Source organism: Haliotis rufescens, unplaced genomic scaffold (genome assembly GCF_023055435.1).
Source record: "Haliotis rufescens isolate VD_foot unplaced genomic scaffold, xgHalRufe1.0.p SCAF_20, whole genome shotgun sequence".
Classification (NCBI taxonomy): domain Eukaryota; kingdom Metazoa; phylum Mollusca; class Gastropoda; order Lepetellida; family Haliotidae; genus Haliotis; species Haliotis rufescens.
The window spans coordinates 14,250,725-14,277,876 of NW_025963891.1; the positions used below are offsets into that span (position 1 = coordinate 14,250,725).

At 41.5% G+C, this 27,152-nt stretch overlaps 1 protein-coding gene across 1 annotated transcript in view; it reads right to left on the minus strand.

The window, feature by feature from the left end:
- Positions 1-9,528: 9,528 nt before the first annotated feature.
- LOC124132151 (myosin heavy chain, striated muscle-like) overlaps positions 9,529-27,152 on the minus strand; it is a 35,522-nt gene continuing 17,898 nt past the window's right edge. The window contains exons 14-36 of the mRNA XM_046495879.2: positions 26,762-27,065; positions 26,468-26,535; positions 25,983-26,070; positions 25,517-25,634; positions 25,037-25,294; positions 24,460-24,925; positions 23,942-24,151; positions 22,090-22,235; positions 21,455-21,545; positions 20,755-20,811; positions 17,703-17,789; positions 17,181-17,347; positions 16,951-17,029; positions 16,367-16,612; positions 15,921-16,117; positions 15,242-15,374; positions 14,615-14,831; positions 13,981-14,221; positions 13,339-13,531; positions 12,547-12,807; positions 11,813-12,052; positions 10,971-11,171; positions 9,529-10,215 (exon numbers count right to left, since the gene is read on the minus strand). Of these exons, the coding sequence (XP_046351835.2) occupies positions 10,072-10,215; positions 10,971-11,171; positions 11,813-12,052; positions 12,547-12,807; positions 13,339-13,531; positions 13,981-14,221; positions 14,615-14,831; positions 15,242-15,374; positions 15,921-16,117; positions 16,367-16,612; positions 16,951-17,029; positions 17,181-17,347; positions 17,703-17,789; positions 20,755-20,811; positions 21,455-21,545; positions 22,090-22,235; positions 23,942-24,151; positions 24,460-24,925; positions 25,037-25,294; positions 25,517-25,634; positions 25,983-26,070; positions 26,468-26,535; positions 26,762-27,065 (4,212 nt within the window). The 3' untranslated portion in view covers positions 9,529-10,071. The remainder of the gene's footprint in view (positions 10,216-10,970; positions 11,172-11,812; positions 12,053-12,546; positions 12,808-13,338; positions 13,532-13,980; positions 14,222-14,614; positions 14,832-15,241; positions 15,375-15,920; positions 16,118-16,366; positions 16,613-16,950; positions 17,030-17,180; positions 17,348-17,702; positions 17,790-20,754; positions 20,812-21,454; positions 21,546-22,089; positions 22,236-23,941; positions 24,152-24,459; positions 24,926-25,036; positions 25,295-25,516; positions 25,635-25,982; positions 26,071-26,467; positions 26,536-26,761; positions 27,066-27,152) is intronic.

The following is a 27,152-nucleotide window of genomic DNA, read 5'->3' on the forward strand; positions in this document are numbered from 1 at the left end:
TTCTGATTGAACATGTTCTTGCGTTTACATTTACCATGTCCTTTTTTCGTAAAAAGCCTGAAATACTCTTATCTTTTTACATACGCTTTTTCAAAATCAATCTAACATCACAGATTTGTAAACATGAATTGCTCATGAATGATAGGAACTGTTCTTGATAAATATGTACGATATAAGTGGGTGAATTTCCTTGTTGCACAGTTGTGTACATATGGTAACGGATATAAGGAAAATGTATTGAAGGTATTAATAACAATGTCTATTATTCTCCTGTCGACCACACAATCACCTTGTGTTGTACATATCAAATAACAAACCCTACATCATATTTAATATGGACAAATAATTTGTATGTTAAATGTGTTATGTCAGAAGTGTATATTGACAACATTGCCAGTTTGCAGTCATAATGTGTCGAATAAGCAAAGCAGATGAAGGACCCTACATCCAGGGCATTTGAGAACAACACGCTAACCATTGGACTACTGCACACGATGATGTATACACAACACACGCAGTATGTCGTCCCTTAAAATCCAAATGCTGACCCTTACTTTAATGGATCGGGTGGTAATGCTTGGTGACTATGTTACCAGCGAAGATTGGATCGTTGATCATGAGACTGATCTCTGGTTGTTTACGGGATGCCGTCCGCATGGGGGGGCGGTCGGGTAGTCTAGTGGTTAAAGCGTTCGCTCGTCACGCCGAAGACCCGGGTTCGATTCCCGACCTGGGTACAATGTGTGAAGCCCATTTCTGGTGTCCCCCGCCGTGATATTGCTGGAATATTGCTAAAAGCGGCGTAAAACCATACTTGCCCACTTACTTGCCCCCGTACGGATGGAGTATTATCTTTGCATATGTACATATTACCACGCTAATTGCATCCGCGATCACGAATAGTCTGACATTCTGTCTCATTCATTTGTATGGCCGGCAAACTGTCATTTTGTTATCATTTGAATGTAAAAACCTCAAAAATATATTTCCACACCGATATTACTTCTCGTGTGTTTCATACAAGTTATAAATGCATTCGTCATGTGATTGAAATAGGATAAATCACTTAATTCCTCTTTTAAACATGGATACACAATGGATATTGACAATGTTCATTATGACATATAATATGGTCTTACTTTTCTTCCAAATATTTATTTAATCGATAAGACTACGCTAATTGCGTGATAATTTATATCATCATTATTGCAGTGTTTCTGGTACTCTTATTATATAAAGAAAGTATTACATAAAATATTATGTGATCAACTACCATTTATACAAATTACACTATTCCCTGGTGCAGACTGTCTCCAGGACGACATCACATATTCTCTGCTACCCCGGCGAGTGTTACATTCCGGTTTTTGCATCTTTCTTCAAACATGTAATTCCCAATATGCGTTATACATTCTCCTGAATGTTGCTGTAATCATGTCGACATCGTTATATTTATTAGTTACTGATGTTGCATCTTATCTTTCCGAACAGTCACATTTTTGTAACAATAATGAGCGCGACGTCTTGGATTAACTGGTGAATAACATTGCATTTATTAGTTTCTGCCGGATGTACAATAATAAAGTGTATCTGTAATTACGTTGTTGTATGATTATGACTAAGGTTTATGTGACCAGTTGACGGTTTACGATTGGGTAGAACATTCGTAAGGATAAATGCCCCGTTTGATTCCTAATTCGTTACTGGTACTATGACATAATAGTTTGGATATATATTTAAAAGTATCGTGTACCTATAACAAATGTTGTGCAAGTGAATCAGTAGAGCTGACATATGCTGACATGAACGTGAACCGAGCATATGTATTAAATCCTCTTGTTTTTGTTAATTCAAAAAATTGTTTTATGAACAATGTAACTGCATTGATTTTTACATATGATTAAACCATTTTATTGACTATTTTGAATTGCTGTTACAAGTTGATATTTAACCTTTCTCTCTCCGTTAGGCGGACCTTGTGTTCTTCCTTTTTGTCGTACCATGCGTATTTAATGTCAAGTTGTTTACACCATCAAATGAATATGATTCACTTTTATGACTATTAACATGTTCAACACTTGCAATATTCATTCATCTAATATTTTAGTATTTTGAATCCATGTTTGCAAGAACGTTCGTATAGACAGCTGTTTTATATATGCTCCCACAACGAGCGTCACTTTTTACATTGCGTCGGGCGTACAAGAACATTATTTGTTGTTTTTTCTATATTACATTCCGCCAACCATCTGGTACAGTGTTCCCTTCAACCAGCGTGTGCTGTCATCCACAGCACTTCGCTAACACCGTTATAATGGAAGTCTCCCCGATGGAAGCCGACAGCAGAGCGTGCGAACGCTGTCACCTTGAGTCTGTAGATGAGGGCATTAGGATGCAGTTCACTATCTCTGGTGCATGTGTATAGCAGCAGTGGGAGGATAAAGGATCAATCAGCTACGTCCCTGGACAGAGATATATGGGCTAATAACTTCTGTTTTTGTAAATACATATCGCAATAATCCTCTTAATATTTGGTTGCCAAGAGTTCTTTCCACTGCTTTTTTACGCCCAGTGGAATATGTTTCGGCGGATAATCGAGAGAGGTTGTTTTCTGGCGTTGACGCTTTATATATTCTTGTGGTCTAGCGGTATATACGTGTATGATTTATCATGGTATTACGTGTCTTGTATTTTTCCAAACTGCCTCTACTGCCAAAGTAACAAAGAATGGTTTTCCTTTCCAGTAGAATATTAATATATACCTTATACATACGGTAACATATTACCAGACTGATTATGATGTGAATCTCTTCGTGTAAAATAAATAGATAAATAGTTTTTCTTTTGTCGTGAGGGACAACATATCAATTCTGAGACTTCTAGCGGAACCCACAGCGACACAATATGAAGGAGTTAACTTTTGCATCAGCGTTATCTATATGCATATGTACGTGCAAGAGATGTAATTACATCATTGATTAACCTTCTGTAACCAATGCAGTTATAATTACCTGATTCATATTCCAATTTAAGTACATGAAAGTACCTAAGGTATTATTATCTATATTGTTGTTTTTTCCGTAAGATGGAATCCTGGAGGAGAACTATTGCTGAAAAAATACTATGTTTCGGTTAAATAAACAGATGCAAGCAATGGTGGCTAATGTATTCCAGATACCGCGGTGCATGTCTGTCGATCAAAGCCGGTATAGAAAATTGCATACGTTGAAAAACATGGCTAAAAGCATTTGTAACCAGCGGTTATAGGTTGTCGTGTGTGTTTTTTCCCCACAAGTACACAGATGCTGACGTCTTGTAGAATCTTCATTTCACAATATCTGGATCCTAATTCACGTACATGTTTACGTCTAGCAATTACTCGTTTGACCCTGGTGACCTTGTCAGAATGCACATGAACAAGTGTATCTTACACCAGTAGTTATTTGCACAAGCATGGCAGGTATCTTGTAGCGAGTGAGACTGGACGTTCAGGCAGTGTATGTGTACTTTAGTACTAACAGATGTCAATGTTTTCTTGTTGCCACTGTGCAATTAAAATATCTCCTTCTGAGTGGTCGTGACGTTTATCTGAAATAAGATCTCAAGGGCAGGAACCATCACTGATGATGCTTTGTTTGTTTGTTTGTTTGTTTGTTTGTTGTTAAACGCCACACCCAGCAACATTCCAGCTACATGACGGCGATCTGTAAATGATCGAGTCTTGACCAGACGATCCAGTGATTGACACCATAAGCATCGATCCACGCAATTTGGTTACGATGCCAGGCATCCACCAAGTCAGCGAGCCTAGCCACCCGATCCCGTTTGTCGCCTCTTACGACAACATAGTCGCCATTTACGGCAAGTAAGGGTTGCTGAAGACCATTCTACCCCGGATCTTCACGGGTCACTGAAGAAGCAGCGATACAGTGTCAGTCCCTACAAGTAATACATATGTAGTTGAACTTATTACATATTTGAGCACAGCCTCCGTGGTCTAGTGGATAGAATATCTGCCCGGAGAGTGGAAGGTCGTTGATGATTCCTGGACTCATACCAAAAGACATTGAAAGATGGTACTGGTCGTCTCGGAGTCAGTATACAATGTCTGAGTGTTCATGTTAAAACTGCGGCATGGTACCTCAGTGGGCTAGCACGATATAACCAGCATTAGTTAGGACTAGTACACGCAGCTGCACACACACACACACACACACACACACTCACACTCTCACACACACACGCACGCACACACAACGTCGGTACGTTGTCGCTATAAGTGCAATTATCTTAAACGCAACATAAAAACCCATTTCACCTCACCTATTACATATTTGAGAAATATCGATCTCATTATTAATAAGCCTTTTTACATACTTTGCACATAATGAACAATGTTGATATTCTTCATAAAGTTAACAGATACTTGTATATGAGATTGTTGTTATGTAAAGTCAACATCTTCAGTGTTTATTGTGAACCATAACATCATAAAGAGTTCTGATAATTTCACGTTTCAAACGAATGCATGACTGGAATATGCCTGTCAGTCAATGGTAGTCATGGTAACAGTGGTTTCTGGAAGGGTCGCTGCTAGGTAGTGCACAGACTGACACTGTTTGTACAATCAGTCAGTCAGACAGCAAGGCATACGTTATCAGGCCACGTTGCAGGAACACGGAGATTCGGTTACCTGGAACCCAGCTTCATTTACCTAATGATCCAGCATCCGGCGGGACGGCGAGGCTCTTCTGATGTCTTGGTTCCATGTGGCTGGAATTACTTATAGAGCATACCTTCATTAGTTACCTTTGCGTACTATAAGCACGGGTTCTTGGTGTATAAAAAACACCTAAAAGAAATGGACAGTATTCCAAACTGAAAGGCAAGCTGTAGGGAAATGCAGAGACACTACACAGATACCTAATCCCATAAACTGACCAAGGTCTTGCCTCCAGATAATCATTTTATATTATTTATAAATATGTCATAAAAGTAAAGAAAAGTATGAAAGTGAATGAGTCAGCGAGAGCTTGGTAGAGTGAGTGAGTGAGTGAGTAGGATTTTGCGCTGTTTAGCAACATTTCCGGCATATCAGAGCGGGGAAACATTGGCTTTACACATTTTACCAATGACGGGAATAGAACCCTGGTCGATTAACAGGACCAGCGCTTTAACAACTAGGCTACACTGCCGTCCCTTAAGTTATAACAACGTGACGCAAAACATACAAGGCGCAATTATACGAACGTAATAATTTTACTTTAAAACTAGCCCACAGTTTATTATTTCATGCGTCCTCACCTTCAAAGAGCTCGGTAAAAAGTAACGAGAGGTTACGTGTTCGCCAAAAGTACGATTATCTTATAGCATCATATCCCTGAGCGAGTTCAACGCCAAAAACATATGTTATCCTAAATTGTTCTTTCAAGTGCTATACTAATCATAAACAAAATGAACCTCACATCACAGGGACATGAAAACAAATAGTTGTGAGTGCATACGGCACGATCGTGGCCATGAGACTTCCAGCGATATGCACACCACAGATGATGGGAAGGTACGCGGGCGAGCAACAGTATTTGTTCTGTGTGAATAATTAGAGAACAGCGGTGTGTTGATGGTTGACGTTAATTGCTACCTAGTCCGCCATGTGTTGTATCTGCGAGAGCGGGGCCGCTGATGTTCTGGTTTTCTCGTTACAGCTTGAGGAGAGGTGATGTGATACTGAAAGTAGGCTTGAGCGCTGGTTCCTACATCAGCACTACTGGCGCATGGTGGGATGAAGTTCACTGTAGGTTACGAGAGTTTGTCAGTGCAGACATGACTCACAAATTTGCAAACTCCGCTTTTTCCGAATCCGTCAACCTCGATTTTTTCCAGTCTAGAAGTAAATCCATGTTTCAACTTTAACCTACATACCGATGAGTCGAGAAAGTCTGATATAACGAATTTGGTTATCGCGAAACATCGAGCATTTTGAACATATTTCCACTCTCTGGCCGTTTAATAGGCGATGTTGTGTTGCCTTTGCATGTGTTTGTGACGGCTGCCACCGGTGGGACATGATACGCTCACCCTTTCGTGAACACATGGTATCATCACTATTTGATAGTGATTCCTAAACACATGCTCATGATCTAGTTGGAATCGTACAATCGGCTCTGTTTTTTGGCGGGGGCACGGGTGGCCCAGTCGTCTAAGGCGCCGCGATTCGCTGTGCAGAGTTGCGTCCCTTGGGCACGCCAGAAACCTATGATTGTGGGTTCGAATCCCGGTTCGCCCCGATTATGTTTCTCGGTTTGTCAGCACCATACCCGTGCTCAAGGGTTTCACCGAAGTGGTAAACGTCTGAGACCTGCATCACTTCGGGCTTTCCTCCCACATTAAGCTGACACGCCGCGATATAACTGGAATACTGTTAAAAGTGGCGTTAAACCCAACTCACTCACTCACTCACTCTGTGTTTGGCAGATACTTCTCTAGAAGTTTGTTATCTTCTATTTACATAAATCATGAACTTCGAATGTACTGATCTGGGGCATCTAGCGTCCGTTATATCAGGATTTTAGAATCAAAATTCCCTCTTTTATGAGCAACACAAAACACAAATTTAGAGTGACGAGAAGGTTGAGTTGTTTAATTACTTGGTTTTCGGGTGAGCTGCCCGACTATGTGGCATAAATCTGATAGATAAGAAGTCGTTTTCCCAATGCCTGCCAACTAAATTCAGTCGTTAAATAATGTGAGTTAATCAATGTAGGAAGCGAACCTTTGACTTATACTTTGGCTAAATATTATTTTTTTCTTTATATTGAATTGAGCAATTACTTTAAAACTATGTGGGGGTTTTTATATTCCATTTTTATCTTTAATTCTGCCGACAACCACTTTAAAGTTAACCAAGCGATAAGGGGGAGGGGGGGGGGGGGGGGATAGGGACGTTGCTCATAATATCAGTTACTTGTTTTTCTGGGCCGGATTCGATTATTTCGAGAGGTCTCCGTCATTAATAGTTGGTTATGCTGTTGTATTTTATTTCTATTCTGTTACGATAAATACCACTGACACATAGCTTCGTTGTGAGCCGGATTCGATTCACACGACGCTTAAAATAGCCGTCCTTTCAAATTACAAACAAACTCTGTTCTAGATTAGCAATAAGATTGAGGGACATGGTGACGACAAATGAAACTTTCATGGTATTTATCTTTATGTGGTGGTGTGGTTCGTTGGTTGTTTTTTAGCGCCGCACTCAGCAATATTCCAGCTATATGACGGCGGTCCATAAATAATCGAGTCTGGACCTGACAATCCAGTGATTGATATCACGAGCATCGATATACGTAATTGGGATACGATGACAGGCATTAACCAGGTCAGTGAGCCTGACCACCCGATCCCGTTAGTCGCCTCTTACGACAAGCATAGTCGCCTTTTACGGCAAGCACGGGTTGCTGAAGACCTATTCAACCCCGGATGTTCACGCGATTAATAGAATGGAGATACATACACACGGGACACTCGAGGATTGTCGTCATATTGCGGGAATATTGCTGAGTGTGGCGTTAAAACACAAATACTGATTTGTTTCTGAAACTATGGCATCTCGATGACACACAGTTCTGATACATTTCATCCTTGCTGAGTTGTAAATTATTTAAGCGCTCTTCGAATGACAATCCAGAATGATTTAATGTTATGTCTCTTTAACAGACAAATGTCGCTTAAGAATCTATCGGAAACATATGAAGTTGCTGCTTGTCTTTATTTGCATATATACGGTAAGACAGCACAAGACATGAACCCTTTGAAAATGTGTTATCAGTGTAAGGGAGATAACTCGTGCAAGCCTTACTCACACATTGAGCATGGACACCGTTGTGAATGAAGACGGGGAAGTTACTGCTATTGACATTACACATACGTCACAATTAACGAAACAGAACACTCTTTCCGTCAGAATATCCATGGTTGACAGTGTGTATTGTAGATGTAGATATTTCTACAAAGTGAGTTTTGACATATTCATTGACAAAATCGGTTGAAATATATTCACGAGCAGTTGACGGGAAACAAGTCTTTATTGAGATTAAGGGAGGCAACTCTTTCCGCCTTAAAGTTGACACTGTGGTAGATGATATTCCCATGTGTGTGCACACAGATTCTCCCTGAAGTGTTATAAACTCGTGTGTAAAAGCCCCCCGCCCCTTCTAATGAACGTTATTACTAAAGGAGCCTTCCAATCCAACTGCGTCATATTCCATTTTAACCCTCTTATCCACGCTCATCCGATGGCGACCCCTTCGAAACCACCTGGTCAGTCTTTTCCTGTCCCAGCATAGCTCTCGTGCACCCGGCCAATCTCTCCGTGTCCCACCATAGCTCTCGTGCACTCAACCAATCTCTCCGTGTCCCACAATATATTTCACGTGCATTCAACATATCTCACGTGCACCCGGCCAATCTCTCCGTGTCCCACCATATCTCACGTGCACTCAACCAATCTCTCCGTGTGCCACCATATCTCACGTGCACTCAGCCAATCTCTCCGTGTCCCACCATATCTCACGTGCACTCAACCAATCCCTCCGTGTCCCACCATATCTCACGTGCACTCAGCCAATATCTCCGTGTGCTACCATATCTCACGTGCACCTGGCCAATCTATCCCTGTCCAACAATTTCGCAAGTGCACTCGGCAAATATCTCCCTGTCCCGCAATATCTCAAGTGAACTCCATCCATCTCTTCCTGTCCCACCATATCCAACGTGCACTCGGCCAATCTCTGTGTCCCACCTAAGCCCACGTGCACTCGACAAATCTCTTTTGCTCCACCATATATCAAGTGCACCCGGCCAATCTCTCCTTGTCCCATCTAAGCCCACGTGCACTCGGCCAATCTCTCCCTGTCCTACCATGTCTCAAGTGCACTCAGCCACTATCTCCCTGCCCCCACCATATCCCACGTGCATCCGGCCAATCTCTCCTTGTTCCATCTAAGCCCACGTACACTCGGCCAATCTCTCCCTGTCCCACCATATCCAACGTGCACCCGGCCAATCTCTCTCTGTCCAACCATATCCCATGTGCACCCGGCCAATATATCCCTGTCCCACCATATCCCACGTGCACTCAGCCACTATCTCCCTGTCCCACCATATCCCACGTGCACTCAGCCACTATCTCCCTGTCCAACCATATCCCACGTGCACTCAGCCACTATCTCCCTGTCCCACCATATCCCACGTGCACTCAGCCACTATCTCCCTGTCCCACCATATCCAACGTGCACTCGGCCAATATCTCCCCGTCCCACCATATCCCACGTGCACCCGGGCAATATCTCCCCTTCCAATAATATCTCGCATGCAAACAGCCAATGTCTCCCCGTCCCACCCTAACGCACGTGTACACGACAAACGTCTGCCTGCCCTTCCTAAATCATTAACATCACACCTCTTTCACACTTACAATTCCATAATTCATTTAATGTCCACGTCGTGCAAGAATAAAAAAAGAATCAATCAATAAGTAACATTTTATTCAGGTTCCGAACAAGGGTGGCATGTCAAGAAACTCATGACTGACAAATATTTTACAATGTGTTGTCTGTGAGCGAATATATAGCACTGTTATCTTGTATTCATTCATATTGCGGTGAAAGACGCCATTAGTTGGCATCACGGTCATTTCATTGTAACGCTTACTACTTCTGGGCGTACCAGGGCGTGGTGCGTGATGAGTTAGCGCATCCACTAGCCCAACTGTACGGCTTATATAACGAATCGTCAGTTAAATGCATCTAGAGATACCCTGGGCTTCAGTAACTAGACTTCACATGCCCAGATTCCGATATCTGTAGGTGTATTTCTGAGCAATATATCAATGTTAAAATGATGTCGGTTTGTCAATCTTTACGGCTGATCTCAGTTGGGAATGAAAGCCGATTTCGCTCCCCACACTCCCTCAGAAAAAAAACATTGTCAACCAGTTGAAATGTTCAAAAGAATATACGTGTCTCCGGAATTCACAAACAGGCAGGGCGTGGTAGAACGTGCTGTAAGTTTTTAATGAACACTGGATATGGTACTGCGGTTCTTGGCTCTGAGTTTGGACAGTGCATTCTCAGCAGAATCAGCTCTCTCTTCCGCATCATCCAGCAGCTGCTGCACCTGCCGGTACTTGTTCAGGTTGATGTTGGCCAGTTCCTCCTGCAACATCACAAGCCAACATATCATTGTCAACTTCATCAGACCCTAGACACACTTTTCGGATTGGTCAACCCTGATCACATTCAGGTACCGTGACCAAAGTCACACTTTTATCGGTCAAAATTGATCATTTTCAGATCAAGTACCGTGACCCTAGTCACGCTTCCAATGGTCAACATGGATCCCTTTCTAGTACATGACCCTAGTCACACTTTCATTGACTAACCCTGATTGCCTTCAAGTACCTGGACCCTTGTCACAATTCATTGGTCAAACTTCATCACCTTCCACTACCTTGACCCTAGTCACACTTCATTGGTCAAACTTCATCACCTTCAACTTCTGTGACCTGAGTCACACTTTCATTGGTCAAGCCAAATAGATCTATCAGAAAAACATGACCCCATTCTCATTTGTATTGCTCAAGCCAACCATGACTACTATTATTAACAAACCCTAAATCTAACAAATCTTGTTCCCCAAATTAATGCTAAAATAGGGACAATGCTTCACAGAACTAGGCCGATTTCCAGTATTCAACAAGACCTCGCAAGTCGTGTATAAAGTGTGATACTGAGACGTTTTCTCTGTCATTGTGGGTTTCCATTAACTGTAAGACGAATAGACTTCATAACATTGAAAAAGCAGGCTCGAAGTGGTGTTTCAACCATTTGAATCAAACTTGCTGGGACCACCAATTTGCCTGAAACTTATTCGTTTTTAATCTTGAAAATACTTGCAACGAACGAACTTACCGCCTCTTCTGTTTGTACTTTGAATGTCTTAATCTTGCCGTTGAGTTTGTCCACGTAGTCTTTGAGTCTCTGCTGGTTCTTCTTCTCCTCCTCGGCCAGGAAGGAGATCTCCTTCACGGCCCTTTCAGCCTTGCGAGCCTGCTTCTGGGTGTCGGAATGGCGGCGTACCTCGTTCTCCAGATCACCCTCCACCTGGTGGAGCTATAAATACAACACATTCTGTGAACATTGCCTACAATATCTGTTCCATGTGTGTATGTGAACTCATGGGAGAGTGATGTAGGATAAACACACTGCATTTTTTTGTAGAGCTAGGCTATCTGTAGATTTAACCGCGCCTAATGTAATTTCGTACCGAAAGCACAACGTGAGGTTTCAAATGTAAAATTTAGCAAGGTTAAATCTACGGGTAACCTATCTCTACATTGAAAATTTAATTTTGTTTATCTCCATTTTATCATAAGGGAATAAAAGGGAATAAATGTTTGGTTTTAGCAAGTATATTGGGAAAAGCAGCACATGTGAATCCCCGACAACTCCCTATAAAAAAACGAAATACGTGCTGTGTATGCTCAAGCAGTGTTTTGTATACCGAAATATTTCGCTAAAACATATGGGCGGCACTGAAAGCATGTAGCATAGCATCCGTGTTGTCTCCTTATAGTAACAAATAGTGGCAAAATGTTATCATGGCATTAGGGCCTCAGGGATGTTCACGCTCGTCTCTCCCAAACAAACGCCCGATATAGACGTACTGGACAGGTGAATAAATTACATTTGGCCATACCTGAAAGAACAACGAGCTATAATTTGAAATGTGATTTAATGGTTGTGTTACCCACCTTCTGTTCTAGTTTTATGGTGGCCTTCTTGGCCTCCTTGACGCCGGTCGCCTCCGCCTCCTCAGCGCGAATAATGAGCTCCTTCACCTGGTTCTCCAGGTTCCTACGTGCCTTGTCCAGGGACTGGGCGTGGTCCTGTTCGTTACGGAGCTCTTCGGAGAGACGAGTGACATCCACAATGGCGCGCTTATAGTTTTCTGTAGCCGAACGGGCGTCAGTGCTCAAATCCTCTAGGTCGCCCTGTACAGAACCAATAGTGTTAGAGTTTATTGTAAGAGTTCTTTTAAGGTTTAGCTAAAGGAAAACTGTCAGTAACGTTTCTATAGCTCTATACTCTACGAGCGAGAAGAAGTGGTCATTTTTTGGCATACAGTGTCATTAAGGTATTACTGGTTTTGTCATAGAATAACTCCCACACACAAAGCGTGTATCGGATAAGATGGGTAAATGAGATTCCTTTAAGAAATAACTACTTGCGTTCCATATAGCAAACGTAAAGGTATGTTACGCTCGGGCCAATTAACCGTAATTGAAAGTCCACTTTGCTTGACCGAATGTTATGATTTTTATCAATCAAGCTGGTACTTAATACCGTAATTACATATACCTCTAATCACGTTCGGCTCTATACTGAAAATGAGTCAGGGTGTAGTGTAGTCTCTCTTTAAGCAGCTTATCGAAACTCCTTTGCGTTGAAGTAGAAGTATGTTAATAAAGTCACATTCCCTCCTCACCTGCATAGCTGAGATATCAGTCTCCAGCTTCCTCTTCTGTCCAGCTACGGAGCCCAACTGGGCAGACAGTTCGTTGATGCGGTCGCTGGCCTCTTGGCATTCTCCCTCAGTGACTTTGCGAGCACGTTCAGAAACCTCCAGAGAAGCCCGGAGTTCCTCACACTCGGAGTTCAGCAAGTTGTAGCGCCTCTCGGCAGCTACCACAGCTTCGCGAGCCTCGTCCCGTGCATGTTGTGCATCCTCAACCTGAGACTGGACCTCCTGTGGGGAACATGCATCAAGACAGGTCTTCAGATCAGGTGCTGACTCAAACGCATTAGCCAATATTCTAGGAAATAGTTGAAAATTCCGATTTTAACATTCCACTGTTGTTACTGAGTATGTGTCTCATTGTTATCTGTAATCAATCTACCATCTTGCAGCAGATGATTACAAAATGGATCAGAGCTTTAAACCAGATGCTGAGACATCAAGAGGATTTCAAGAAAGAGAGATCTAAAAGGGTTACGCCTCGGTGGGGGGAGTGAGTGAGTAAGTATGGTTTTACGCAGCTTTTAGCAATATTCTAGCAATATCACGGCGTGGGACACCAGAAATTGGCTCCACACATTGTTCCCATGTGGGGAATCGAACCCGGGTCGTCGGTATGACAAGCGAATGCTTTAACCACTAGGCTATTCCACCCCCCTGATTGGGAGGAGACACAATGGACATGTTTCACAATTGCCAATGTGATATACGTTACAAGTGAATGTAAACTACCCCACTAGTAGGCCTATCAGGACAACGTACACTGATCTGCTGCTGGAATCGCTTGGCATTCTTCTCGGCGTCAGCACGGCCACGGTTGGCGCTGTCCACAGCCACTTCCAGCTCGTTGATATCCTGCTCAAGCTTCTTCTTCATCTTGATGACCTCAGCTTTGCTCTTTGTCTCCGCGTCGAGGCTGGCCTGCAGGGATTCAACAGCTTTCTGGTGATTGCGCCTGTAAGAAATATACGGAACATATGGAAAACATCAAATCATTAATATTCGTTTCTTCCAAAAAAGCAATTAATTCAAGGCGCATATTTATCTTATAAAAAGGACACTTACTTTGTACCACAAACCAATATTATACTTTTCCTCCTTCATTGTATTAGAACAGCAAGTCTTTTAGCTGACACAGCATATCGGTCATTTTCCGACTTTTTCACTTTTGATTTTAAATTCGATTTAAATCATGATAAATGACCTTGAGAATAGTGCTGGGAAGATATGTGTCGTGTAGCTAAATCAGTACTGCTCTATCACTATCATACCATTACATTACATTGCCTACGTGTGTTACAAGGGGATATAACTCATGCCATTGTAAATGTAGTGACGGCCACTATTAAAGGTTGAAAAACACAGCTACAAGGGTCGACATTAATTAGGGCAGTGAAAATGTACCTGGAGCTGGCAAAGTCGTCTTCCTTCTCGTTGAGGCGCCTGTCAATTTCACTGCGGACTTGGGCCAACTCAATCTGAGCACGGACAGTTTTGGCCTCTTCCTGCTCCAGACTGACTTCCGCCTCCTCCAGGGCAACTCGGAGTTCCTCCTTCTCGTTCTGGGCACGCCTGCGGGCCTTGTCAATCTCCAAGGCGCTGCGACCACCATCTGTCAGTTGATCTGTCAGATCACGGATCTCGTCTGAAGAAAGACACAGATTAGTGAAAAAGCAGTGGAATATTGAGCACATTCAGGTCAGGCCGTTGGTGACATTTTAACATACTTATGATTCATTGGCGTGTCACAGTCAGTGTCAGCGAATGATGTTATCTTTCTGATTCAAATTATCGGTCTTGTTTGATCAAAAATGCATTACCTATCAGGGACTTGAACAAGTTCAGGAACAATAAAGCAAGTGCAAAGTGAGGGACACCAAAGTGAGGCTGAACCCGTGTTGACCAACTGATATGACCTTGTATCCTGACGCTTCACATAATGGCACATCTCTGTTAGAGACAACGTGGTATACCAGCGTGGAACAGATGTAGAGTCTTTGTCTTTCACGTCATGGAGTGTTCATGACAAGCAGCTCACCAGAGAGGTTCTTGTTCTCTCGCCTCAGAGCCTCCACACCGTCATTAGCTTCGTCAACCTGGCTCCTCATACGGAACACGTCAGCGGCGGCGGCTCGGCTCTCCCTGTTGGCGGTGTCAAGTTCGTTCTGGAGGCCCTTCACCTTGCTCTGCCACTCGGTCACGGTCTTGTCGAATGCACGTTGCTTCCTCTCAAGGTTGTTAGCATTGGCGTTGGCCTATTGAAAATTAAATAATCAAAAAACTACCTTTATTCATCATTTGCGCCATCTTGTTTTCAACATTATTTGATAGTGATTCATAAACACATGCTTATGATATAGTCGGAATCGTACAATGGACTATGATTATGGAAAGGTTGTCGCTTTTACATACATGCTACTTTTGTACTGTCATGTATTAAAGATACCATTAGTGACCATGTTGGAGTTCGTCGAATAGTACAAATACAGTGAAACCGCACCCTGCACAAGAAGTGTTGTGAACACTCAAATTTACGTTCTGATGTCTGTTTACACATAATGGGACGTTACTCTGTACCCATGATTCGCTGATTTAGAAATGTGTTTATCTGTACGTTTAGGCCTGGACTAACAGGATCACTGAATCAGCAGAACATGATTCGTACCCTCTCCGCGTCAATCATGAGATCCTCAAGCTCTCCCTGCATTCGGAATTTAGCTTTTTCAAGGCCTGTGACCTTGTTGTTGGCAGTGTCCAGGTTTTGCTCTGTTTCACTGAGTTTGCTTTGAAGACGGCGCCTTGTTTGGGAGAGAAGATACATTGGGTTTATTACAGAATATTTTGCAGATTCATGGTCCACGGCACATGGAAAAATAAGTTTCACACAGTGTAACAATACATGGGTGCGAACCTGGGTTGATGTGTTTTAATCAACTAGACCACCCAACACATCCTCTGTTTGTTTGTTTGATTGTTGTTTAATGCTGCAATAGTCCAGCTATGTGACGACGGTCTGTAAATAATTGAGTCTGGACCAGACAATCCAGTGATTGATATTGTGAACAACGATCCACGCTGTCGGGGTACGATGACACGCAATCAACCATGTCACCAAGCCTGACCATCCGATCCATTCGGTCGCCTCTCACAACAAGCACAGGTTGCTATTCTGAGACTGATGAAACATAGTATCCCAATATCATCCACACTAACCATAAACCCTCCCCTGAAGATGATGTAGACATATCATGGTCATATTCACGGGAACATTTCTCTCCCAATGAATAACACTAAAAATCGACGTCGCCATCTACTATTATAAATAAGTGGTGTGGCAAGATCACCTTGCATCTTCGAGCTCATCAGTACGCGCTGCGCCCTCTGTCTCAAACTTGGCCCTCCACTGCTGCGCTTCATTGCTGGCCTTGGAGAGTAGCCTCTGAAGGGCACTGCGGCCATCCTGCTCCTCCTCAAGCTGGTCGCGGATGTTATTGACGTCGGCGGACAAGTTGCGGTTCTCTGACTGCAGCTTCATACGGAGCTGTACAAATTTCGAATGATAACTCAGTTCCCATGGATCGCAATCATGATACATGTAAAACACATTTCAGGTTCATCCTTAATTTAGAATTTAAAACACTGTATGACAATTTGTATGACACGCTTGAAACAGATGTGCTCACTTTATGACACACGTAAAACAGTTGTGCCCATTGTATGGCACACTTTTTTTAACAGCTGAATTGGTCACAGCATATTTGACATTGGTATAATATGGAGTGAAACTTACACGAGACTCATCCTCGAAACCTCTCTTTGCCTCTTCTAGGTTACTGCTTAGAGCTGCTTTGTCTTTCGTCAGCACACTAACGCGGTGTTCGGCATCCTCCAGCTGGCGTGTGAGGTCGCTTACTTCTGCCTGCATACGATTCCTCTGAGATTGGAGATCAGCGTTCTGGCGGTTACTGTCTTCGATTCTAGAGTTCAGCTCAGACAGCTGAGCCTCCATCTGCTTTGATACTTTGTCAGAGACGCCCTGAAAAGAAGCGACATTTTATCTTCGCTTTTCGTAACGTCCTATATCTCGAAACTTCATGCACCTGAAACGAGTTTATTCTTCAGCCACGATTGATTTGTTTTAAATAATCAGATAGATTATTCCAAACCTACATACTGAAAACCTCGCTAACAAGGCCTACGACAATAATAGTTTGAATTATCCGTAATCAGAAACAAGTGCGATGCCTACTACTAATTCGTCCGGACTTTTCACTGTTATTTTGCCTTTTACGCCCAATAGAATTGGCCAAGGTTTCACTGTAGTTTATGCCTACAGTTTATTATCGTAAACCAGTAGAATGTAAATGTACTGACGGCTGTCTTGGGTCTGGACTCTAGCTGTGACTGAAGTTCATCAATTTCGCTCTTCATCTGGTTCTTCTCCTTTTCAAGCCTAAAAAGAAAATAAATAGTTTGACAACCATTGTATAGCAATTGTTTAAAACTAACAAATATTATTTTACGCTGCTTAGATTTTCATTGTATTACACAAATACACCCCCCTTGATGGATGTGGATGTCACTTAGGCCAAACAAAAACTTACCTTTGCTTCACCTTTGTCAGTTGGTCCACCTGGTCGCCGAGCTCGTTAGCGGTGTCTTTAGCTTTTTTACGAAGGCTGGCAATCTGAGCTTCGTTCTGAAGAGTTCCCTCCTCGAGGTCGCGGCGGAGCTTGGCGAGTTCTTGTTCTCGCTTTTTGTTCAGATCCATCTATAGCGACATACCACAGTCGATATTTAATACCTTTCAAATATCTCGGTAAATATGGTGCCGATGTCGTTATATCTACCTATTGCATAGTTCAACCCTTTAGATCAAGATTGGTAAAAATGTGTTACTGAGCTTCTTGTTAGAAGACTTGAAAGTTACAAAATTTAATGAAATACTAAAGCTCATATAACGAACGGTTGTTAGTTTTATATGGAATCGTTATATATTATAGCAATAACCCTCACCCCAATGCTCTTTTGTCAATTATCCGTTTATTTCCCAACACGTCCGTTTTTATAATAATCATTACTGGAACATTATTATAGGTTTGTGTTGGTCACAAGAAATGGCTGACCTGAACAGCTGTTGCACCTCCGGCCTCGTCCAGACGCATGGACAGGTCATCCAGCTCGCGAGCCAGCTCTGTTCGCTGCTTGTCGACCTACAAACACATTTGAATAACTTGTACTGACCACACCTCCTCATAGGACATCACAAAAACTGCACACCTCCCCATTTATATAACAAAAACTGACCACATTTCCCAATTTTGCATAATACATATACTGACGCACCTCCTCAATGGACATCACACACAAAAAGCACACCTCCCCATTACATCACACATATTGTGACCACACCTCTCCATTGTACATCACACACATACTGATCACATCTCTCCATTGTACATCACACATATACTGACCACACCTCCCCATTTACATAACACATATAGAGACCACACCTCCCCATTGTACCTCATACATATATTGACCACATCTCCCCGTTTACAAAACACATATCCTGACCAAATCTCCCCCTTGTACACCATACATATACTGACTACATGTCCACCTTTACATCACACATATCCTGACCACACCTCCCCATTGTACCTCATACATATATTGACCACATCTCCCCATTTACATAACACATATCCTGACCACACCTCCCCATTATACCTCATGCATATATTGACCACATCTCCCCATTTACATAACACATATCCTGACCAAACCTCCCCATTGTACACCATACATATATTGACCACATCTCCCCATTGTATCTCATACATATCCTGACCACATCTCCCCATTATACCTCATGCATATATTGACCACATCTCCCCATTTACATAACACATATCCTGACCACACCTCCCCATTGTACACCATACATATATTGACCACATCTCCCCATTGTATCTCATACATATCCTGACCACACCTCCCCATTATACCTCATGCATATATTGACCACATCTCCCCATTTACATAACACATATCCTGACCACACCTCCCCATTGTACACCATACATATATTGACCACATCTCCCCATTGTATCCCATACATATATTGACCACATCTCCATTGTATCTCATACATATATTGACCACATCTCCCCATTTACATAACACATATCCTGACCACACCTCCCCATTGTACATCACACATTTATTGACCACATCTCCCCATTGTATCTCATACATATATTGACCACATCTCCCCTTTTACATAACACATATCCTGACCACATCCCCCCATTGTACCTCAGACATATATTGATCACATCTCCCCATTTACATAACACATATCCTGACCACACCTCCCCAATGTACACCATACATTTATTGACCACATCTCCCCATTGTATCTCATACATATACTGACCACACCTCCCCATTGTACCTCATACATATATTGACCACATCTCCCCATTTACATAACACATATCCTGACCACACACCCCCCATTGTACACTATACATATATTGACCACATCTCCCCATTGTATCTCATACATATATTGATCACATCTCCCCATTTACATAACACATATCCTGACCACACCTCCCCATTATACCTCATGCATATATTCACCACATCTCCCCATTTACATAACACATATCCTGACCACACCTCCCCATTATACCTCATGCATATATTGACCACATCTCCCCATTTACATAACACATATCCTGACCACACCTCCCCATTGTACACCATACATATATTGACCACATCTCCCCATTGTATCTCATACATATATTGACCACATCTCCCTATTGTATCTCATACATATATTGACCACATCTCCCCTTTTACATAACACATATCCTGACCACATCCCCCCATTGTACCTCAGACATATATTGATCACATCTCCCCATTTACATAACACATATCCTGACCACACCTCCCCAATGTACACCATACATTTATTGACCACATCTCCCCATTGTACCTCATACATATATTGACCACATCTCCCCATTTACATAACACATATCCTGACCACACCTCCCCATTGTACATCACACATTTATTGACCACATCTCCCCATTGTATCTCATACATATATTGACCACATCTCCCCTTTTACATAACACATATCCTGACCACATCCCCCCATTGTACCTCAGACATATATTGATCACATCTCCCCATTTACATAACACATATCCTGACCACACCTCCCCAATGTACACCATACATTTATTGACCACATCTCCCCATTGTATCTCATACATATACTGACCACACCTCCCCATTGTACCTCATACATATATTGACCACATCTCCCCATTTACATAACACATATCCTGACCACACCTCCCCATTGTACATCACACATATACTGACCACATTTCACCATTTACATAAAACATATCCTGACCACACCTCCCAAATGTACACAATACAAATATTGACAACATCTCCCCATTGTACCTCATACATATACTGACCACATTTCCCCATTTACATAACACATATAGTGACCACACCTCCTCATTGTACTTCATACATATATTGACCACATCTCCCCATTTACATAACACATATTGTGACATCTCCCCATTTTAAATCACACATATCCTGACCACACCTCCCCATTGTACATCACACATATACTGACCACATCTCCCCATTTACACAACACATATCCTGACCACACATCTCCATTGTACCTCATACATATATTGCCCACACCTCCCAATTTACACAACAAATATCCTGACCACACATCTCCATTGTACCTCATACATATATTGACCACACCTCCACATTTACATAACACATATCCTGACCACATCTCCCCATTGTACATCGCACATTAACTGACCACATCTTCCCACTGACCACACCTCACCACATCACACATCTTAACTCAATTTTATATGTTTTCTAGAAGACTAATATACTTAACAGCGGTTACATAAAACGAAATTCAGCTTGCATATTACATGTGACACAAAGGCACACTTTTATGGTTGCTTCTCCCCAATATGAAACCATGGCAATACTGACTTGTGATATCCAAGCCGTACTTCAAGTGTTACCTTGTAATAGACCTGTCGGGATTCTCCTTCAACACACGGAGACATTCAGCAGGTGACAACCTACCTTTCCTCTCATCTGCCTCTCACTCTCAAGCTCTTCCTCCAGCTCCTCCACGCGGCTCTGTACAAGAAACATAGTCATCATCACTATTATTCATAGCAGTTGTGGTTTATCATCAACTCAGTTAAACCATCAACAAGCGTTAATAACGTACACTCGACGTTATATCAACTGTATGCTTCTGTAAAATCACATGCTCTGTTAATAATAATATCGAGTATGGACAAGGACGACAAATATAACATATACATTTCGTCTTGCCAAGAATATATTGATATCACTTTGAGAAAGCAGAGCTGGTATATCTATGTGCATGTATCGGTGTTCCAGCACGGACCTAGATTACATTAAGGTCCTCGATGGTATTTTTCGAGTAATTTCATTACTTTTGATATATGGGTTAATTATAATACAATATTACTTTAAATTTCGATAGGCATTTGTTTGTGGTATTCACACTATAACTGTAAATCATTTTTCATCAGGCCACCAACATCCTGGATAAAACTTGAAACATGTCATGTCATGATCCTAATGTCTTATCTGAAAACTTATCAAAGAATCTTCTTCTCCTTTATAAGATAATCGCGTTAAATTATATAAGAATATAATGTTCGTTGACATTGACAAATAAAAGTAAATTATATGTACATTTCATTTCAAGCTATTTACAAATAAGAGCGTACAAGGTGTTAAAACATACTTGGAATTCCTTAATTTTCCTCTGTTGCTGAGCCACCATGCTCTGTTCATCTTCGAGTTTGGTGTTAAGACCTGAGATTTCAATGTCTTTCCTGAAAAGTAAATGTTTTCACATTTAACGACATATTCATTCTCGTGATCATAACATGCAGACCCAAACTTCCATTAAACCTAAAGTAACCAGACATGTTCCTTTCCTGCGTAGCGTTATAGACTAACCCAATAAATGATGAAATACAAAAGAATGACCTTGTATAGATAGAAACCTACTTATCCTTGTGATATCTATACAGTTTCAACTTCGCGCTGAAACTTTAGTGTCAGGGGGAATTGATTGATCGACATAATATTTGTAGTATATACGGTAGGCTGTCAAGTTAAGGGATCAGAAGTCAAATCCAGGGATGTGTTTCACTGAATACATCAAACAATGATTTTGCCATCACACTTTAATAATGAGAATCCTTGAAACTATATATGCGTCAAATTATATACATTATATCATTAAAATGTCATTCTCTGAAGTTATGGTTGAATTAACCACCAACAGTCACTCACAGAAATAGGACACAAAAACAAAGAACTTGTATACTAAGTCATAATTTTTATACGGACACTAACACCTCGATTATCTACCTTCTCATTGCTTCTTCCCCTTCTCTCTTGGCACGTTCTAGGTCTTCCACAACCTCCTGAGTTCCCTTGAGGTCCTGCTCGATCTTCCTCTTGGCCTTCTCAACATCACCTCGTACCTTCTTCTCACGCTCTAGGTTGTCTTCAAGCTATGTTTGAACATCAATTTCATGTTTGATCTTTTCATTCTAGTTTCTGTCAATCCTTCAGTTTTCTCAAAAAAACATTCGTTTAGAGGTACAAACAACATTGATAACTAATATAGACTATGAAGATCGTCTTTATTCAACTTGTCCATTACTATATTTTATCATCCAAAACTGGCTCCTACACTGTAGATATCGCTGCAATGAAATTACATCACAATGCTTTGCAGACCATTGTGACGTCACTGTTATCATGACGTCACAATCAAATGACATCCCTTATGGCTCTGCTACTGAAGCTGTCAGCAGTACTATTTACACTGAAGACACTGCTAATTACTATCTACAAATTGGAAGAGTCGGAAGAATGATGTTGGATGATAAATAAAATCTCATCCTCGTGTCTTTTGATATCAAATATAGCACTCGTTGATAAAAGTGGCAAATATCCTCGGCAAGCCTCGGAATTTTACCATTTATATCAACTCGTGTTGCTCTATTTGAAATCAAAAGACACTCGGGTGAGATTCTCTATATACTATTCAATACATCTTTAGAAGAAGAAAATATATTCGAATGCCTGACTCTTGAATTGACTCTTTTTGCACAAACAAAATCAACATTGAAATGAACATGGTACGCGACAGAATACTTCTTCAGCACTGAGGTTTTAATACGAAATCAATAGTATACTTGGATATGAAATAGAGAATGTCTTTTGATATCAAATATATCAACACGAGTTGATAAAAGTGGTAAAATACCGAGGCTTGTCTAGGATTTTTGCCACTTTTATCAACGACCGATGATATATTTGATCAAAAGACACGAGGGTGAGATTTTATTTATCATCAAACTTCATTCTTCCAACTTTTTCAATTTGTAGACAGTAATTAGCAGTGTCTTCAGTGTAAAAAGTACTGCTAACAGCTTCAGTAGCAGAGCCCTTAGAGATGTCATTTGATTGTGACGTCATGGTAACAGTGACGTCACAATGGTCTGCAAAGGATTGTGATGTAATTTCATTGCAGCGATATCTAGGGCGCGTTAGAAGCCACGAATGGCTTAGAGAAAGCAAATTCATCGCTCAACCTGCAACAGTTCGAAGCGCTTGCGCACTCTTCCAAAATGGCGGCGCAACTACCGCTTGGTTGCGTTGACGTTTGTTTGTTTGTTGTTTAACGCCGCTCTCAGCAATCTTCCAGCTATATGACGGCGGTTTGTAAATAATCGAGTCTGGACCAGACAATCCAGTGATTGACATCATGAGCATCTATCCACGTAATTGGGATACGATGACATGCATCAACCAAGTCAGAGAGCCTGACCATCAGCGTAATGAAAAAACGTAATAGAAGAGGCTCGATGACGAGCTGATGAAATTTATGACCATTTTGAAGATGTGGAGCAGACTGAGGATGATTGGGTTTTTAGCAACCTTTGCTCATTCTCTCGTTGATCCAGTCAAGAATTCCTTGTTCCGCTGTCAAAGTAAGCCGCCATTTTGGTTTGAGAACGAAGCGACCTCAGTCAGCGATTGTTTCGCTTGCAAGCGGCTGAAAGTTGGCGCGCTGTTGTAAGGCGAATCGCTGTACATCGCTTACAAGCGATTGGCGCTTTGCAACGCACCCCTACAGTGTAGATATCGCTTGATCTCATCCAAGCGATATCTCCTGTGGGAGCCAGTTTTGGATGATAAATGACCATACCTCATCAAGAGTTTGTTCCAACTTGTTCTTAAGCTTGCTGAGGTGATTGACTTTGTCCTCTTCTGCCTGCAGATCGCTTTGGGTCTTCTTCATGTTGTCCTCACCATCCTTCTTCTGTTTAGACAGCTTAGCTAAAGCATCATCAGCATTGGCCAGTTCATCCTGCAGACTCAGAATCTGCTTGTCCTTCGCTTGCTTCTCATCTTCAGCCTAAAACGGAATCTCCATATACAACGTGCTTGCCATCTCGTAACTTCACTATTAAATAGAGCTTCATAAACACATGCATATGATTTAGTCGGAATCATATAATGGACTCTGCTTATAGCAGATGTTTCTTATGATTATGGAGAGGGTTCTGTCGCTTTTATTTAAGGAGCAAGGAGTGTCAAATTCACTCACATACAGTAAATATACATTTTAGGAATACTTTAGGAATCTGGTAGAATTGGCCTTATGGGTTTGGACCTAATGTTTTATTTACCAGCATCTATTACTAAATTTGTTTGATATCTTACTTTTTTTAGGTTTCCCTCCAAGTCCTCGACATTTTTCTTCAAAGCCAAATTGTCTCCTTCCATTTTTTTACGGTTTTCAACAGCATCCGCATTGGCATCTTCTTCATCAAGAAGGCGATCTTCAAGCTCTTTCAGTTGATTCTCAAAGTCTTGTTTGCCTTTCAAAAGCTGCTCGATTCTCTCCTCGCAGTCATCGATAGTGTCTTGTTGGGTCTGCACCTCCAGGAACATTTTGTTTTTGGATTCCATCAATGTAACGCTCTGTTCCTCAAGTTCCTTGCACCTCTGACCAACCTTACCAAGCTCTTCCTTTGCCTTTGCCAGTTCTTCTTCTTTCAGTTTCATCTCATCTTCAGCGGCCTGAATGCTGAGGAGGGGCTTGACCTTGGTGTAGAATCTCCACCAGAGCCAGTTCCTCATGGCCAGCCACTTACGGATGTTCTTCTGAATCAACTCCAATGCAGTTCTGTGGAAGGATTGAACTCATTGTAGCCATGCAATTATCAAAAACAAAGTACAAATTAACTTTTTATCAACAACGCCATTGATTCATTATTTTAACCTTCATTTCTAATACCTCTTGTCATCCAAATTCTTCATGAATTTGCGCTTCAAGTACCCACGAATGTGAGCCTGGAACAGACAACAAATTGTGCTGAGACGATCGTCACGGAGTTCCTCAAGGTAACCCAGGATTCCAGCTTTGAAGAAAACTTTGGTGTTACCCAGACGGAACTCTTCCTTGTTCAGTTCCAGGGCATCTAGAATCTTGCCAGCAACAATCTTGCCTTCAACGAAGCCTTCTGGGATAGCGTTGGGAGCCAAGATAGAATATCTGGAAAGAATAAGATAGAACTTAGCTCAAAGACGACAAGACATCTCATGATCGAAGTAGGGGAATGCCTGTACGTGTTTGTGTCATTTAGACAATAATGATCTAGATTTTCTAATGGTTGAAGTGATTTATATAGGTATTCGCCAAAGCCTCGGTGTGTAAAAGGAACATTCCTCTGAGTACATACAACTGTCATTGGATGTGCGAGAAAATAACACGAACCTCTGTTTGAACTCAGAGTAGACGATTCTGTTAGGAAATCCCTTCCTGCAGATACGGATGCCCTCAAGTACACCGTTACACTGAAGCTGGTGGAGGACAAGGCCAGCGTCAATAACACCTACAAGTATAAGGTCAAACTGTTTGCTTATGTACCTGTGCACATTGTAATCATCTGTACAATACATTGCTTTGTAAATATAGCCTTGACTTGTGTTCTGAAATTATGTGTATTGTTAGTGCATATGACTTTGTACATGGATCAAATGCTATTATAAGAACCTGCAAAAATGTTAAGGTCAACACACTCTGACAGGATGTACTCCATAACGTCAGGCAAAAAACCAATGGGGCAAAGCTCCTTAAATGAAAAGACGTGTATGATGTTATCTATCACTAGATAAGCAATGTTACGATTACTTAGGGAAAATCAATTAATGTGCTTACTAGATAGGATCAGTTAGTTTACCTGGACTCTTTGTCTCGTTGGGGATGATACAACGCACAAAGTGAGGGTGAGTGGTGTACAGGTTCTTCATCAGCTTGTTCAGAGACTCCTAACATATAGCATAAAGAAACATCTTTGAAACAAGTGACATCATTCACACCATAAGTAGTAAAGTAAACTATGTTATTTACTCTAAATGCCTCTGCGTGTCGATGATGAAAGTATCAATTGCTCAACTTGAGGTCGGGGTGCGGGTGTGCGTGTGAAGGGGTGGGGGACTTTCAATATGTCTGAAATGTTCATTCCTTTACAGGAGTTTTTACAGTTCAAGTAAATGAATAACAGTTCTTATCATATCTGTACTCTGGAAATGAACAATGCCACTCTCCTGGGTAAAACCTTCCTTGCATTATGTGTTGTGTCTCTACAACTTTTTATTCTGTTTTGATAACATTTATTAAATGGTTTGTTTTCACTTGTTATATATATGGTGACGTATATTTTACCCTGTGGACTGCAGAAATAGTCTGGAATGCAGAGCTCTTCTTCTTCTTCTTACCACCACCAGATCCATCTAAAGAATGTTTAATTAATGTTATTGGGATTGGACCACGGTATGTTTCATAGCAAGAATGTGCTAACAATGATAATTGTAAAATGTATGACAAAATATCATTATCATCAATTCCATTATTTATTTTCATATCTTTCCAATAGTTGGTAGTGTAAAAATAATAAGGGATCTTAATTTCGTATTGATATATCTTTGTAGTAAGGAGACACAGAAAATAAAATTCTACCATCAGCTGGGGGCTGGAAGAGAAGGGACACCAGCGGTTCTTTGGATTCTTTAAGCAAATTCACTAAGGTTTCGTTGATAGGATCCTTGTTCTTCTCCAGCCAGCCTCCGATATTGTAGGGAACTGTTCCGGCGTAATGCTTCAGGGCGAAGTCACCATGTTGGCCACCCTTCATAGATTTGCCAGGCTTGAGGAAGTTGGGAGATTTGCCCATGTGGTTCTCAGTCAGTTTGTCCTTGAAGGTCTTGTCAGATGCTTTTGGGAACATGCACTCTTCTTCCAAAATTGACAGGATACCCAGGGGCTAAAACATTTGAATAGATGAGGATGTCCCATGCCTACTTAGTATCTAAAGTATCTATCCATGATATCAAGATGATCTTACGGACGT